Source organism: Sycon ciliatum, chromosome 9 (assembly GCF_964019385.1).
Source record: "Sycon ciliatum chromosome 9, ocSycCili1.1, whole genome shotgun sequence".
Lineage (NCBI taxonomy): Eukaryota > Metazoa > Porifera > Calcarea > Leucosolenida > Sycettidae > Sycon > Sycon ciliatum.
Window position 1 is genome coordinate 27019225 of NC_088651.1, and position 15949 is coordinate 27035173.

Below are 15949 nucleotides of genomic sequence, written 5' to 3' on the forward strand. Positions count from 1 at the left end.
TAAATGCCTGGACTTGGGAGATGCTGTCTCCAGGGGGTCTGTAAACAGAGCAGATGATGAGGGGGAGTGAGGGAAGGATCACTGGCCGCAATTCGAGCCAAACCGCCTCCAGTCCACAGCGCTCAAGGTCGAAGCGGCGCTTGATGGACATGAACGATCTGTCAGCTACAAGAGTAGCAACACCGCCATAGCCTCTTGCTGGCAGGTTATCAGAGCTGGTCGTGGGTGGGCGGTCCAGGCGGTATGACGTGTAGCCTGGAATTGAGACGTCTATGGCAGCTGTCAGCCACGTTTCACATAGGCAGATTATGTCTGGAGAATACTGCTCACAGACTTGACTAAGCTCAGCTAACTTATTTACTATGGAGCGGCAGTTAAGTGAGAGCACTGAGAAGGATGAAGGTAATTGGGCAGGTTGATTGGGAGTTTTATTAGTTTGTCGTCCAGAATCAGGAAGGAATGGTGGCGCAAGTGGATTGAGCGACGCACTCAGTTCTGTTGAGTGATGCGGTCTGATTTGAAGCGCCATTCACGAACCGAAATGCCACTTGGCCAGAAGTCTAGACTCTGGACCTTCTGCCAATGCTCCTCCGAAATAACAAGGTGGGCATACGCCAGACCAAAATACCGTGCCGCAGATACTGAGCATTTGATTGCAGTCACACTGCGGTCCTCGCACCATTTAGCGATTGAACTTGCCGAGCAACCGACATCAACACGGCCAACGTAGACGGCCTTGCACTTTAGCCGACTGGCACCCCTTAACCGGTCGTGCTTGCGTGCAGGGCTCTGATAGCAATATGTCACCGTTGCCTGAAGTGGGGGCTCCGTTACTGAGCCTGCATTCGTCCTGTCTGGTGCAGCCTGGGCAGCCTTGGCACGAAAGCCATCGGTAGCCGGCGCAGCCGCAGCCCTGGAGTAGGAGTGGGGTGCATCTGCGCCTGGCACGCACCCACAGCCTGCGCGGGCCGTAGATGTACCCGCGGTGAAGGACTGGTACAGGCTGGTTGGGTGCCAGCCAGGCACTCCCCCAGCTTCCTTACTCGACTGCAAGTTACGTCCGCGCTAGCAGCCACACCTCGGATTTCTTCGCCTTGCGACCTGATCGCTTGCTCCAAGGGTCCGGTATCCGTCTTCTCAAGCCTTCTTTCAAGAATATTGAGTCGAGTATCCAAGCCATTGAACGAGTTACTGACGGCTGACACCTCCTCACGGATACGAGCAATGGAATCTAGGACCGTTTCCATGCGCTCTTCTAAAAGATCGCTCATGCAGGTGCGGAACTGTTTCATGAGGTGGTCTGCATTTACGATGCCAACAGAGTCCGGTGCGGGGAGTTGTGTCGGCGACTTTCGACCGGTACCAACGCCAACGCTGGAAGCAACACTCTCAAGTGACTCCGACAGCTCTCCCAGCTCAAACACAGGTCGAGGCTGTACATGTGCGCAATCCCTGACAGCACTCGCACCAACATGCCTCCGTTCCAGAGAGGCAGCACTTGCTGGCGTTCCAGCTAGAGCCTCCAAGGCCCGCACCATCCCCTCGAACGACATGATTGCTCTGTAGCTGTGTTGACGTGGTTTCAACAGCGCGTGCCTCTCACGCCTCTCACTAGTCCCAGCATCCAACAGAAGTGTGAATGCCAAGCCAGGTGCGCAAACAGCACACTGGGCTTGTCCGTGACAACAACGTAGTCGGTGTGGCAACTAGCGTCTCCAAAGTACAAGGCCGACGAGGAAGGCTACACACAGCCACCCAGCTTCAACAAACGGGAGGGCAGCCTAAAACTTCAATGTCAATGGAGAACCGGCAGGACAGTGAATCACCTGGGTCTCAAGAATAGCAGAGCAGGCCAAATCACCACCGATAAAACCACTGCAGCCGACTTAAAAAGTCAAATGGAAGGTAACAGGGCAAGCTACGTGCCAGTAGAATGAACCTACACGATGGAAAATTTCAAATCTGGGGAGAGGCAAAAACTGCATGACTATCAAAATGGGTGCCTTATTATTTATTAAACATGCATGAAACTTACCAGAAAAATACCGAATTCTGCTAATTTTTCGGCCGGCATTATCCGCATATGCCTAGAGCTGACATTATGAATTTGCCAAGCCAAATGGGAAGAAGATATTTCTCACCTGGGATTGTAAACTTGGTAATAATACATAACAATGCTGGATGCACAGTTGAGGACTTTCACTTTGAAAAACAGTTCTCACTGTCCGGGCTGGAGAACCTTAACGCTGTAGTCAGCATAGTCGGATACAACTACCTGGTATAGGTTTCATGAAGACAGAACATCATCTTGATGATAACAAATTAATTTTAAGTAAAGGTAAATAAATTATTATCGTGTCCATTACTGAATGGAACTCACGATGGCCCCAAGCACTCGAACAATCCAGCGGCAGGTGCAGCACCTGACGTTAGAGGTGAGGGGATAAGTCTGACAGGCACTGGAACAAGTGTTATATTGATGATAGCTCACTCAATCTATATAGATACAATAGTTTTATATGAGCTAAGAAAGTATGAATGCCTCAGACATCACCACGCAACATGAGGGAAACATATTAGCGCAGGAAGAGACAAAGTTGTAGATCGGATGAAGCCTTTCGGACCATTACTTCTGAAATCACTACTTGGCTTTAATGTGTTTGTATCCGGAATCTTGATGATAGCTCACCATTAAACTCCAAGTAGGACTGACATTCCTGTCTTAGGTGGTTAAATCTTGGTGATATCCTAGCAATGCACGGTTACTAGTACTTGGCAAAAACATTTTGTAAAGTCTTGGCTTTTGATCCACTACTCTCGTTTCTTTCTCTCCTCTCTCCTTTCATTGAAGCCTTTCATCCTAAACTAAGCTGTGGCCGCGGCATACCGGTATTACACGCGGATATGCCTATACTTGAAGTATTGATTATACTCCCGTAGTCCCGTAGTCCCGTAGAAGGATGAGAAGTGACTGCACATAAGCTCTATTTTGTATTGGAGAAAATTCCACGCTTAGCCCTGGAGTGTGAAGACATAGCCGGGGCGTCACAATGCACTAATTCATGATTGTGGCTGTGCCTACCTACATGTAATTTGCAAATTTCTGATCTTCAATTTCGATTTTCCAATATTTTGTCGCTCTGTCAATAGATACACCAGCTTCGATGGTCACTGAGGGTACCAATTGCATGACGGAATGGCTACTGATTGCCAACTCCGGTCGTGCAAGAGCTGTCACCATTCCCAATACACCAGCTGCCATTCAGGCAATGTTAGATGAGAAGGTTGTCAAGCACCAAGAGCAATTCTTCTTAAGTCTCATCTTGGGTTATGCACCACAGCTTGCAGCAGACCTCAAACACTGCATCCGTAAGTAGACCTTGTTATTTCTGCACGATCTTTTAGGCTTCTCCCGTCAGTGGAGAAAGTCTGCTGTCCCTGTCCTTCCCAGAACATGCGGTAAGATTTGTTTCAGTAGAGAGACTGTGCACAACGAAATTTTGTAGCGCAGTAACGAATATTTTTAACGAAAAAAGCTAACGAATATTCGTCGAGTTTGGACTCATCTTTGCAGCAACTTTCGTTACTCGAACCCGGACGGTCAAAATCATGCAAATTTTCGTTGTGTGCAACCTCTCAAGTTAGCCCTGCACATTTTCCTAGGAATTGATTCTGCTCGAATCAAGAAGTTTTCTAATGATTGCCGAGGTTGGCCATAACGTGACACGCAGTGTTAGATGTGGTGGAGCCAGGGTTTCGGATCATACCCATGTGGCTTCCAGTTCTGGGAAGATTGAAATAAAGAGTTGAGATGCAACTCGCAACATGGGTACCAATGGGATCAATTTTCAGATGATCTCCAACAAAGGGACGTAGTTTATGTGGGATTTGCTTTTTAATTAAAAAATAAATAAATAAATTTCATGGTTCTCGTGAGACTGAGCTGGAAGCTGATAGCTTTTTTACTTGTAAGTCCATGATTGGTTACCAGTGTTTACGTCGCTTTAGCTGCATTAGGAATATGAAGCAGCCCATATACCTTTTGACAATACTTAGTTTAAAACCTCAACTAGCGTTTGCCTCCATTGCGAATTAATAGTAGTTTCCATATATTTCCCCGGCGTTCACTAGCAGCAATTCTCGACTACACAAAAAATCCAAGTAGGAGGTTGTTTCTTGAGTTCAGCTGCTAGGAAACCAACATCACATCAAGCAAAAATGTTTCTGTATCATTTTCCATGCAACACGTCGTGTTAACTGATCCACCATTCAGCTAAGCCAGACCTTTCACAACCATGACTGTATCCATAGGAACCAGGGACATGTACAAAGGGATTGTGAGGGTAACCGCTTGCTGCTGAAAATATTTTTACTAGGGGTGAAAGTTTGCCCTGAGATCCTGATTTCGAGTACTCTAATCGTTTTCGATAATTGAATATTCGAGTATTCTTCACCTCCCAAATTGCATTCTAAGGGTCTTAAACATCATAATGATACAACCCTGATTGAACCGATTAGCAGTATTTTTCTCTCTTAAATCGATTGTTGGGTCATTTGGGCTCCCTCTACTTGTGTACAAAATAATGTTCACCACACAGTCTGCACATCAATATCTACTGATTGCTGCTCTGAACCTGCAGATTTCTGCTGTCAATGCAGGCACCATGTATGAACGAGTACTCTGATTTATTCTGAGGACGATTATGTTTGAAAAAACCGAGCGAGTACTCGAGTATTCGGTACTATTGTTTCACCCTTAATTTAACACTCCCAAGTTTGAATGTTGATGAGTTATGTTGTAATGGGGAAACCCCCCTCTTAGTAGAGGATACTCAATCTTCGGACAGTATGCTGTTGCCATAGTTACTCAATCTGCGGACAGCATGCTGTTTCGTTCTTTGTGAACTACTCTGCGCAGCACAGAGAAAATGAGGCCTAACCTGATACCAATGAACATAAAATTTCCAAAGCCAGATTTTAATCAGGCCCGAACGTACCTTGCCAGAGTGCTCAAACTGACAAGTCAGTGAGCTCTGCGTAATGCAAACAGCAAGGCACTACCCCACATGAGATTGCTCAACTACTACAAGAGCAGGAGCGAATTATTAGAGGATATAATATTATTATGACTGAAGACATCAGAACTAATTCATGCAACATTTTCAGGATATCACAATGCCAACCAGCCCCGGAACCAGGGGAACATTGTAACTTCGCCCAGGTACAGTATTTCGGCTCAATCAATTTGGAATTGGCCAACAATTTGCTGTTTTCCTTTCCTGACGTCTTTACTGCCCTCGTTCAAATTGTATCCAGGTCGACGACCGTCGTGCCCCACAGCTGATTTAACAAGGCGTCTACCTTGCTCAATTGACGGAGAATGTGTTTACAACACTACACAACAATCAGCAGTTTGTGTTTGTCCGGCAGGACTGACTGGAAGGAGGTGTGATTCAGGTAGGTGTCATGCAGGATTACGTTTATATACACAGCAACACACAAAAAAATTCCATCTTTGCATCAGAACAACATCTCTGCATTGCAGACTACTAGCAACCATCAATTATTATGCAAAATTATGAAGTAATTAATAAGCCCTTGAAACTTTTGAATAACAGGTTTGAGTGATCATTTTGTTTGTTTGTTCACAAATCAGTTAGTACAGCTGAAGATTGGTGAAAAACCATAAAACTCAGAGGAGCAGCACATATATAGCCTTGCTCCATTGCTATCTTGTGTCATCTGCCCTTTGTCCTCGCTGGATCCAGGACGTTTTGCAAGTAATTATGAACTCAACTTGTGTGTAAATCGTTCTATTTTGTATTTGTGCATACTCCATGTACGTGCAGACATAGATGAGTGTAGTCAACCAGACTTGAACAACTGTGACCAACCAGCCGTGGCAACTTGCTATAATGTTCATGGATCATTTGGTTGTCAGTGTAAACCAGGATTCAAAGGCGACGGACGAGTCTGTAATGGTGAGTTACCGGGGAGCATGTTCAACTACATGTATTCGAAGCCAAATTCAGAATAACAACCACTCACTGGGGAAATCCGGCAATGAGGCCAAGTAAAGGCACATCACTGGGCGTGTTATGGCTAAAATTGGAGGCAGCCTCATTCATACTTGTCCTGACAACATTGAAGCAAACTTCGTATTTCCTACTTGAAGTACTGCGTCACGGAATGTCATACCCTGCAGTCCCGTTGAATCCCATTCAACTGCTCCAGTTTTCCTCTATGATAACTGACCATTGTCTACTGTAACAAAAGCCTTTGAAAGCAAGACTGTTGTCGGGCTCCGCTATAAACTGACACACATACGGATAGTTTTTTGTCCAAAATATTATTGTCGTTATTATTATTATGTAGAGAGAAAGAGATAGAGAGAGCAAATGAAGCTAAACATTTGGAGAAACTTGTGTTAGCTAGTTCAGAAAGTGGTGGACATCATGCTACTGCATTGTAAATAAAAGGGTTTTTTCAACTGAAAACCGTTCTATTTAGTTGCTATTCACTCTTCAGATGAAATTTCTTTTCTTAATGATGTCGAAAAATGATTAATGGCGGTTGTCAGTTGACAAACCCCCTTTTATTTGTGCTAGTTAGCTGTAGTAATTGCGCTGTGGCTAGTACCAGTAAAACAGTACATTGTGGGAGTAATTCAAAATATTTCTGCGTTCAGTTGAAGTGTAGCAGCAGTGTGATGGGTCGACAGCTTCGCTTATGATTACGCTTTTGCTTATTCGTCCGAATATGATTTCAATTTAGCTCCTACTGCCGAAACTGAACGGTGGCTAGTAATAGCAGTTTTTACGACCACATGCTTTCTGCCAGCATGGTCATGTGTATATTGCACTGGTTGAATACCCGGACTTTTCCCTTCATTCACATTCTCTGTCCAGACCTCGATGAATGTACAACTGGTGTTCATGAGTGTAATGAACATGCAATGTGTAATAACACTGTAGGATCATACTCTTGTTACTGTCAATCTGGGTACAAGGGAGATGGTACTAACTGCCAAGGTAAGTGTCACACTATAGATGGTGTTGAATGCAGTATAGGGCGACACGTCTAGGAAACCGCAGGCGTACAGTGTGTTTTGGAGTCGAGAAAGGACTGAAACGCAGAAGACAGTTCAATATTCATGAACAGACTACAGAGATACTAAGGATATTGGCCCAGGCGCCGGGCCCCCCAGCATGAAACACCGACGACTGGTTGCTGCGCTTTCGATCACCTTCCACCTGCCCTACCTTCTAACAACAAGCCCCCTGAAACCTATCCTCCCACCTCCAGCAAACCCTCGCCCAGTGGGTGGTCGATCCACTGGGTTAGCCACGGAGACTGCCTGCTGCCACCCGCTCCAGCTCAATTCACCGTTGCCCATGCGCACTCGTAGCAGCCTCCAGGGTTTCTACCCAGACTGCATTATTCCCATGTGGAACAGCCTACCAACGACCACTCTACCAGCACGGCCGCAATCCAGACAGCTTCAGTCCTTCAAGGAAAGGGCCACAAGTATCTGCTGCACCTGAACTGGCAAACAGCCACCGACGCCCTATGAAATGGGTTAGGCCAGCGCCTCACTACCACGCTCCCTCCCTCCTGACCACAATGTGATGTTATCTTTCACTCTGCCTCTCTCACTACTATCTACCCATTGTCCTCGTTCCTCACTATTATTCATTTCCCCTCCTCCACCCCTCCCCCTGGTTTTATAGTGAACTTTCGTTCAATAAGAAAAACATAAACATGAGTATTCGCGACAGGAACAATCCACCATCAATCATCTTCAGATTTCATTCTGTTCCCTTCTGAGCATCGTCAAATCCTTGAACTGTACTATGTGAGTAGACATGTGCCTAATGTGCTTGAAGGAAATGTAACCGAGATTTCCGAGGTAACTGCTGAAAGGCTGCGACACGTTTCCCCAGGGCGGCTAGGTTTTCAACGCACTAAACCTCCTTTAAAACTCTGCATTCACCTCATGGAACAAAATTCGAACCCATTTTCCATAGCTACAAGATGGACCTCCTAGATATAAGGCTCATTGGAAATGTCTGACCTCAGCAGTGTGGTCGTTTCCAGCTCCATAGACATGCCAATATCACTTTTAGATGCTCTTAAAGCTGCATGCCGTATCCCTTTCAAACGGACTAAAAATTCAGTTGATTCCTAATGGTACGCGCAAAAGGACACATCAGTCCCACACACGCCTAAATGCAATGTGTTTCGTTTGGTAGTAGTGCTGGATAATTACGGACGGACCCATGATATTCTTGGAGAATTTTGCTTTGCTTTCACCTGTTCTAGTTGATGTGTGCGGATCATCTGCAAACAGCGGGCTTTGCTACCAAATCGAAGAGGTTAAGACCTACAACAAGCAGCTGGAAGAGAAACTGGAAGCAAGGGATCTTCAAATCAATAAACTACTCTCCGACATGAAAGTACTGACAACCATATTTGTCCAGCAGAAGACGAAGATAGATCGAATGGAAATACAGGTGACAATCTCTTGTGGAATTCTCGTTTGGTCTTTTAACTATCTGATCTCAATCAACAATTTTTCTGACACTCTACAGCCATATGTAGCAGTACTGTTTTGGTTCCTTTCACACAGGATATTGGTTTGCGCTGTATTTGCGGAACAAAGTTAAACTCCTCTCCATTAGGGAGGAGATGATGTCATTGAACATATCCCAGCAAGCACAGGAGAAGAAGGGAAGGGAAACTGTTATTGAAAACACTACTACTTAAGTACAAGAATTCCAATCAAGTAGCCATATGCAACATAGCAATTATTGCAAATGTATTATCCAGCTGCGATTGGAGGTGATCATAATAACCAACCACAGAATGATCGAATATATGAAGTACAAAAATGCCTCAACTTCCTGTAGTGTCTAAGCGGACGGATATATTGTTTTGGCTTCATTTGGACCGTATATGTTCAAAACAGACATTTTAGGGTCTGCATATGTTTGGTTATCAAATGCAAGCCCAGGGGGAAAGTGAGTTCCTTTGATTTTAATTCAATTATTTCCACAGACCAAACAACACTTCAGGGCCATCCAGCAACATTCTGCTAAGCAGTTAGAATCAATCAACACCACTCTGCAGGAAGAAGGGCAAAGGGTAAGCGGACCACAATGAAGTATTTCACTGGTATCATAATACAAGGCATCCAAGCCTGTGTGTGAATGTGCCCTATCCGATTGAAATATCTCAAACGCCTTGTGAGATTCAGTCAGGCTGAAACTTTAATCGCAGACTCAGCTACTGAACACGTGATACATGTGCATACATGTACAGCGCAGTAGGAAGTTGTTGTTTCTAAACAGTAGGATGTCCAGTAAGGATTTGACTTCGTGATGTCATGACCAAATCTCCATTGAGCTCACGTGATTTTCCTGTAGAAAGTCGAATCAGTTCACAGTACTCAGCCTATTTTAATATCAATCGAGTTTTCGGAGGATCTGCGCCTTGATCCTTGAAGGGTGGTGTCGTTCCTACGGATGCGCAAAACTCTGCTTCCAACTGAGTCTCACGCATTTTTTTGGGGACGATCCCACACCTACGTCCGTGAGACAATAGAATTTTGAGAGTAGCGAAACTTTGACCTCTCGGAAGAGCAGCCACAGGACCCGGCGTCTGCATTGACGTTAAAGTGTACTTTTCTCCCAGAGCTACAGCTAATGGAAATGATCCAAATCGGTAGCTAGGCAATGAACACTTTGACATGCTCAGACAACCTGAGTGCGTGTGTAGTCTAGCTATCTCTCGGCAAGCAAAAACTGTTTTGGCTCTTTCGCACAGGATATTGGTTTGCGCTGTATTTGCAGAACAAGGTTAAACTCCTCTCCATTAGGGAGGAGATGATTATTATTATTATTATTATTATTATTAACTTTTATTTTACTAGGGTGTTTCCCACAGACCTATGGTCTTCTTACGGGAGCCCCTAGGAAGGTTATGCATGAGCGAATAAATGAGCGGTAATCGGTACAAGTACGAACAGTGGAAGGCAGCATATTCCACCGGTCAGCATCGAGATAGCCAATCCGAGAAAAGCCAGCCGTACTCTGTGATGATGTCATTGAACATATCTCAGCAAGCACAGGAGAAGAAGGTAAGGAAAACTGCTATCAAAAACACTGTTCTAAGAATTCCAATCCAACTGCCATATGCAACACAGCATTTATTGCAAATATAATATCCAGCGGCGATCAGAGGTGATCATAATGACCAACCATAGAATGATCGAATATATTTAGTACAAAAATGCCTCAGCTTCCCGTAGTGTCTAAGCAAACGCATATTTGTTTTGGCTTCATTTGGACAGTAGATGTTCAAAACAGACATTTTAGGGTCTGCATATGTTTGGTTATGAAATGCAAGCCCAGGGGGAAAGTGAGTTCCTTTGATTTTAATTCAATTCTTTCTACAGACCAAAGAACACTTCAGGGAAATCCAGCAACATTCTACTCAGCAGTTGGAATCAATCAACACCACTCTGCAGGAAGAAGGGCAAAAGGTAAACGCACCAAAATGAAGCATTTCACTGGTATCATAATGTAACCGTTCAGCACAGAAGGAAGGTGTTGTTGGATTCGACATTATTCTTAAAACAAGACGGTTACTTTTACACAGGAATTGCGCGTGCACATTCCGCTAGCAGGCCGTAGCCAAACAGACTGTCAATACGCTGGCGTGTAACAGCTGTGATGCAACACTCACAGTCACACAATGCATCCAGCCTGTGTTTGAACGTACTATAATTAATTATATGACGTGTATCGCATAACCTCTATCCGATTGAAATATCTCATACATAATGGTCGAATGTATAAAATACAAAAGTGTTTCAACTTCCCGCCGTGTCTAAGCGTACGGGCATTATATTTTCTTTCTTTGGACCATAATTGTTCGCAGAACACACTTCAATGTCAATATCTGTTTGGTCACCAAATGCAGAATGCATTAATGATGTGTAAGTGTTCCTTTTATTTTATTTCAACTCCACAGACCAAGCAACACCTAATAAGGACTATTCGGCAACATTCTGCAGACCAGGTTGCATCAATGAATGCCACTCTGCATGCCACTCTGCATGCATCAATGAATGCTACTCTGCAGGAAGAACGGCGCAAGGTTAGCTAACCAATACAGCAGTTCACTGGTACCATAGGTATCCAAACCGTTGTATATACACCCTAGTTTGTGAAAAATCTCAGATTTCGTGAGAAATTCAATCATGGTGAAATTATCAAGTTGCAGACTCACCTCATCAAAAAACGATAGCATGCAAGATGAAGTCGGTAGTCGTTGTCGTGGTAACAGTCGGATATCCAGTAAGGAGTTGAACTCGGGGGTCATGATCAGGGCTTCGGCGAACTCACGCAACTTTTCCTGTGGAAGTTCGAAACATTTCCAAAAAACAGTTTTGAGTTTTTGAAAGATCATGTGCCCAACTCATCCACCAGTGATTTGATGTGAGTACAGTTTGAACTGTGAATCAATCAATGCAAGTTGAGTGTCCTTATCATTCTCCGGGTTCGTTTTGCCTTATTCTCTCTTTACCCATATTTCAGAAAGAAAAGAAACGGAGGCTAGTGTAGACTGGGTTCTTCGTTTAATGTTTATATCCCACAGCGCATATTCACTGCCTTTTACGCTCTACTCATTCACACCCAAGTTAGCAATGTAGCGAGGCTGAGAAATCAGGTTCTTAATCACAACCTCGTTTGATTGCTAACTTGGGAATGTTTCCTCTGCTCTCTGCTGTCTTGTTGTTGAGCACATTCGCAAGGATTGACCGCCATAGCTTACAGAATATGTACTGCTAGAAAGAGTGTGCAGGCAGTAATACTATAATAATAGAACATCAACACAGTTCATAAATATGGTGGTAAAGACACACCTGGCAATATGGTGGTAAACACACGCCTGCCCACACATGCTCTGTAGGCTGCAAAGTTCTGGCACAGAGCTCTCCTTCTCACCACCACCACCACCACCATCAGTTCGCGCCTGGCGCCTGGTCGATGCATGGCTAGCGGTATCCGGCATAGCAGGCTGGTACATCAAGTAGGGCATGGCACATAGATGATGACACAGCAACGACATAGCTCGATTGCGAAGTACGTTTCGTCCACGCTGGATTCATCAGGCAATCTTCTTCTTGGATGTCTTCATACGGAGCTTGACTCGGGAGAATGAAGTTCAAGACACCACTGCAGCTGTACTTATGGTTGATAAATATGGTGGTAAAGACACACCTGGCAATATGGCGGTAAAGAAGAAGATTGCCTGATGAGTCCAGCGGGTGCGAAACGTACGTCGCAATCGAGCTATGTCGTTGCTGTGTCATCGTCTATGTGCCATGCGCTACTTGATGTACCAGCCTGCTATGCCGGATACCGCCAGCCATGCAGCGACCAGGCGCCAGGCGCGAACTGATGGTGGTGGTGGTGAGAAGGAGAGCTCTGTGCCAGAACTTTGCAGCCTACAGAGCGTGTGTGGGCAGGCGTGTGTTTACCGCCATATTGCCAGGTGTGTCTTAACCACCATATTTATCAACCATAAGTACAGCTGCAGTGGTGTCTTCAACTTCAACATCAATACATGTCATGATATGACTGTGCGCACACTCTTTCTAGCCTTACCACAATTCTGGTCTGTACGCCGGATTTTTAGAATATCTATTGTTCTTCTCATCGCAGAACACAAGGCAATTTCTGTCAATTGAGGACGATATGACGTCACTGAATTCATCCCTTCAAGCTCAAGACAAGAAAGTGAGGAATATACTCGTCGTGTTGTTGTTTTTTATTTCAAAAACACCGCCCAACCGGGGAAAGGGAAATCGCAATGTTCAAACACAACTAGGGACCGGCGGATTCTGCTCAAAAAGGTGGCAGATTCTGCTCGAAAAGCAGTGAAATTGGCAGAACCATACAAACCTTATGGCGGGCAATTCCTCGAATTCTGCTCCATTTTTTTTATCCACATACCAAACATGCATAAACTTACCAGAAAAAGTACCGAATTCTGCCGATTTTTCTGCCGGCAGAATCCGCCGGGCCCTAAACACAACTGGATACATGCTGAACTATCCTGTTATCAGGAGAGGTGACTAGGCTGACAAATAACTGAATATTATTATATTACGGTCAAGTAGGTGGAAAGGGGGGAGCTCTGGTGTGGAGAGCCAACACTTTTCTTACATGAAAGACCTTGGCATTATTTTAGTTAAAACGAAAATAATGCAACTACTAGGGCCAGCGGGCAATGCCGCAATATATCCCGCATTATAGTTCTGCCAGGCCAGGCTAGGTTCGGCCTCATTTCCTCTGTGCTGCGCTGATGAGTTCACAAAGTACGAAACAGTTCTGCCCGCAGTTTCAGTATTTCGCTCCTGCTCTTGAAGCAGTTGAGCACTCTCATGTGGGGTATTGCCTTTGGTGTTTGCATCATGCAGAGCTAACTGACTTGTCAGTTTGAGCACTCTGGCAAGGTACGTACGGGCCTGATTTATATCTGGCGTTGGAAAATTTATATTTCATTGCAATCAGGTTCGGCCTCATTTTCTCTCTGCTGCGCTAATGAGTCCACAAAGGACAGAACAGTTCTGTCCGCAGAGTGAGTATTCAGCATTATACATGTACATGAGTTTCAGCTCCGAGGCACTTACGGAATTATCGCGGTAATATAATTATATTTATAATGCTTTTGAAGTTGATTGTTCCAACTAGGAACACACGCTTCTTGCCAAACTTAACACAGTCGCAACTTCTAAGTTCGTATTGTTGTCCCTCACGTGGACGTGCGACTAGTTGTTGGAGGTGACAGCGTTGCGAATAGCTATACTGGCTCTCAACGTCTGTTTATCACAACTCCATGAGCGACTCTGACTCACGCTGCTACCTGGAGCTTCACGAGGTGTTTGTCGCGCTGGAAACAAAGCGTCTCTGTAAGTTTGTGTCCCTGGTGATGGTTTGGCCTGGAGAGCAGTATATAAGTGGTGCTTTTCAGGCACAATCTTCCTCAGCCTACTCAAGCTCAACTGATGAGGGGTGAATTCCCCGAAACACCGTGTATTGAGCAGGGAGTGGTGCTTTCTTGCAGGTTTGCCGAGTGGAAGGTGCGACCTGCTCCTCGTGTGCTCCGGATGGCAGTCGTGAGTCAGTCAAGTGTCAAGTTCGGCAAGAAGCGTGTGTTCTTAGTTGGAACAATCAACTTCATGACTATTACCGCCGAAGTCGCAACTTCTAAGTTTATAATGCTTTTGTTGGTTCAAAATATTTGAAAAGGCGGCTAGGTGGCAACAGTTTATGGATTGCAGAAAGCGCTATCAAGCGTAATGTTTATTGTTGTTGTTGTTGTTGTTGTTGTTGTAGAAGTTTATTTAACGTCGCACCACAAACAGGCGATTTCGCCTCCTTTGATACAGTTGGACGACAGAAGGAATGAGAGAGAGAGAGGGGGGGGGGAACAGAAGTACGGAGAGAGGAAGGGTAGAAATAAATAAGCAAATCAACCTCAGGGCTACACCAAAGCAAAAACGGAATGGGAACATACTATATACAAAATAGCGTCATACATATATTGCAAAACACGTTTACTATTCTTCAGTCCACTATACCACAGAAACACACTAGCCGAAAAGCATTTAAACGGAACCATGATGCGCTTTTAGCACGGCACAGAACTGAAGGTGGCTGGGCTCGGAACGGAGATCAGGCGGGAGTTGGTTCCACAGGACTGCGCTGATGAACTGCATGGTTGCTCGACCCGCAGGACCGGGCCAAAATGGTACTCGAACGAGGTGATGTGCTGCTCCCCGAGTGCGGTCACCAGTAACTCTCACGAAGAAGCTGGTGAAGAGGAAGCTAGCTCGGGAGAACAGACAACGACGGACAAAGATGAGGAGCTTAATGTTAAACATGTCCTCCAGGGTGGTGAGGCGGAGCTGTTCAAAGATCGGGCTGGTGCGCGACCACGGTGGCAGACCGAAGTAGCCGCGGATAGCGCACTTCGTTAGACGTGTGAGGGGCTCCATGTTGCCAATTTGAAGTGACGGATAAAAGGCGTTGGAAGCGTACGACAACCTACCCTGGATCATCGACCTGTAAAACAGGATCTTTGACACCAGGGTGAGGCTTCGGCAGCTCCGCCACAGGGCACCTACTGACTTCCGCACCTGCTGGATTGTGTGATTGACGTGGGGCTCCCAGGAGAGCTGCCCATCTACCATTACGCCCAGGGACCGGGCTTGTTGCACAACTGCAAGGGCTGCATTCCCACAGCGAGTTCGAATGTTATCTGTGTCAGGGGCTGGGCCTCTTGGGGTAATCAACAGAGCTTACGTTTTCTTTTGGTTCAGCATTAGTCCGCGGTCCTCCAACCACTGCGACAGGCCAGTGATGGCTGTGCTTAGAGAAGAGCACACCTGTTCGCAACTGCCCGAGGCTTCAATTGCAATATCGTCTGCAAATTCCTGGTTTGTGACCTGCTGGGGCAAGCAGCATCGAAGGTTACGGATGTATAGTGTGAACAGGAGGGGGCCGAGGACGGATCCTTGCGGCACCCCTCGACTGCATGCGACGTATTCCGAGCAATTTCCGCCCACAGCTACGCGTTGAAGCCGCTCACTCAGGTAACTAGTGAACCATAGCTGGACAGTACCGCCGACCCCAATGTCGGATAGCTCCTGTGCCAAGATGGTGTGTTTGACACAGTCGAAAGCCTTCGACATATCCACGAATATCAAACCTTTGAGTTTGCGCTCATACTTCGCTTTCAGCCAGCGATTGACAGCTAGCACAAGAGCGTCCTCCGTACTGTAGTTCTTCCTGTACGCGAACTGCGAGTCAGGGAGAATACTGTGATCGGTCAGAAAGGATGTAAGCTGAGCTTTGAGGATCTTCTCGAGGAGGCG

At 45.6% G+C, this 15949-nt stretch overlaps 1 protein-coding gene across 3 annotated transcripts in view; it reads left to right on the plus strand.

Annotated features, from left to right (window-relative positions):
* LOC135825193 (laminin subunit gamma-2-like) overlaps nucleotides 1-15949 on the plus strand; it is a 42725-nt gene that overhangs the window by 5578 nt on the left and 21198 nt on the right. The window contains exons 2-12 of one of the 3 annotated variants that reach the window (XM_065337922.1): nucleotides 3151-3369; nucleotides 5317-5457; nucleotides 5850-5981; nucleotides 6909-7031; nucleotides 8323-8513; nucleotides 9058-9144; nucleotides 9852-9883; nucleotides 10096-10138; nucleotides 10457-10543; nucleotides 11035-11160; nucleotides 12732-12806. In XM_065337922.1, the coding sequence (XP_065193994.1) occupies nucleotides 3151-3369; nucleotides 5317-5457; nucleotides 5850-5981; nucleotides 6909-7031; nucleotides 8323-8513; nucleotides 9058-9144; nucleotides 9852-9883; nucleotides 10096-10138; nucleotides 10457-10543; nucleotides 11035-11160; nucleotides 12732-12806 (1256 nt within the window). The remainder of the gene's footprint in view (nucleotides 1-3150; nucleotides 3370-5316; nucleotides 5458-5849; nucleotides 5982-6908; nucleotides 7032-8322; nucleotides 8514-9057; nucleotides 9145-9851; nucleotides 9884-10095; nucleotides 10139-10456; nucleotides 10544-11034; nucleotides 11161-12731; nucleotides 12807-15949) is intronic. The other 2 variants (XM_065337924.1, XM_065337923.1) reach the window with 2 other exon arrangements.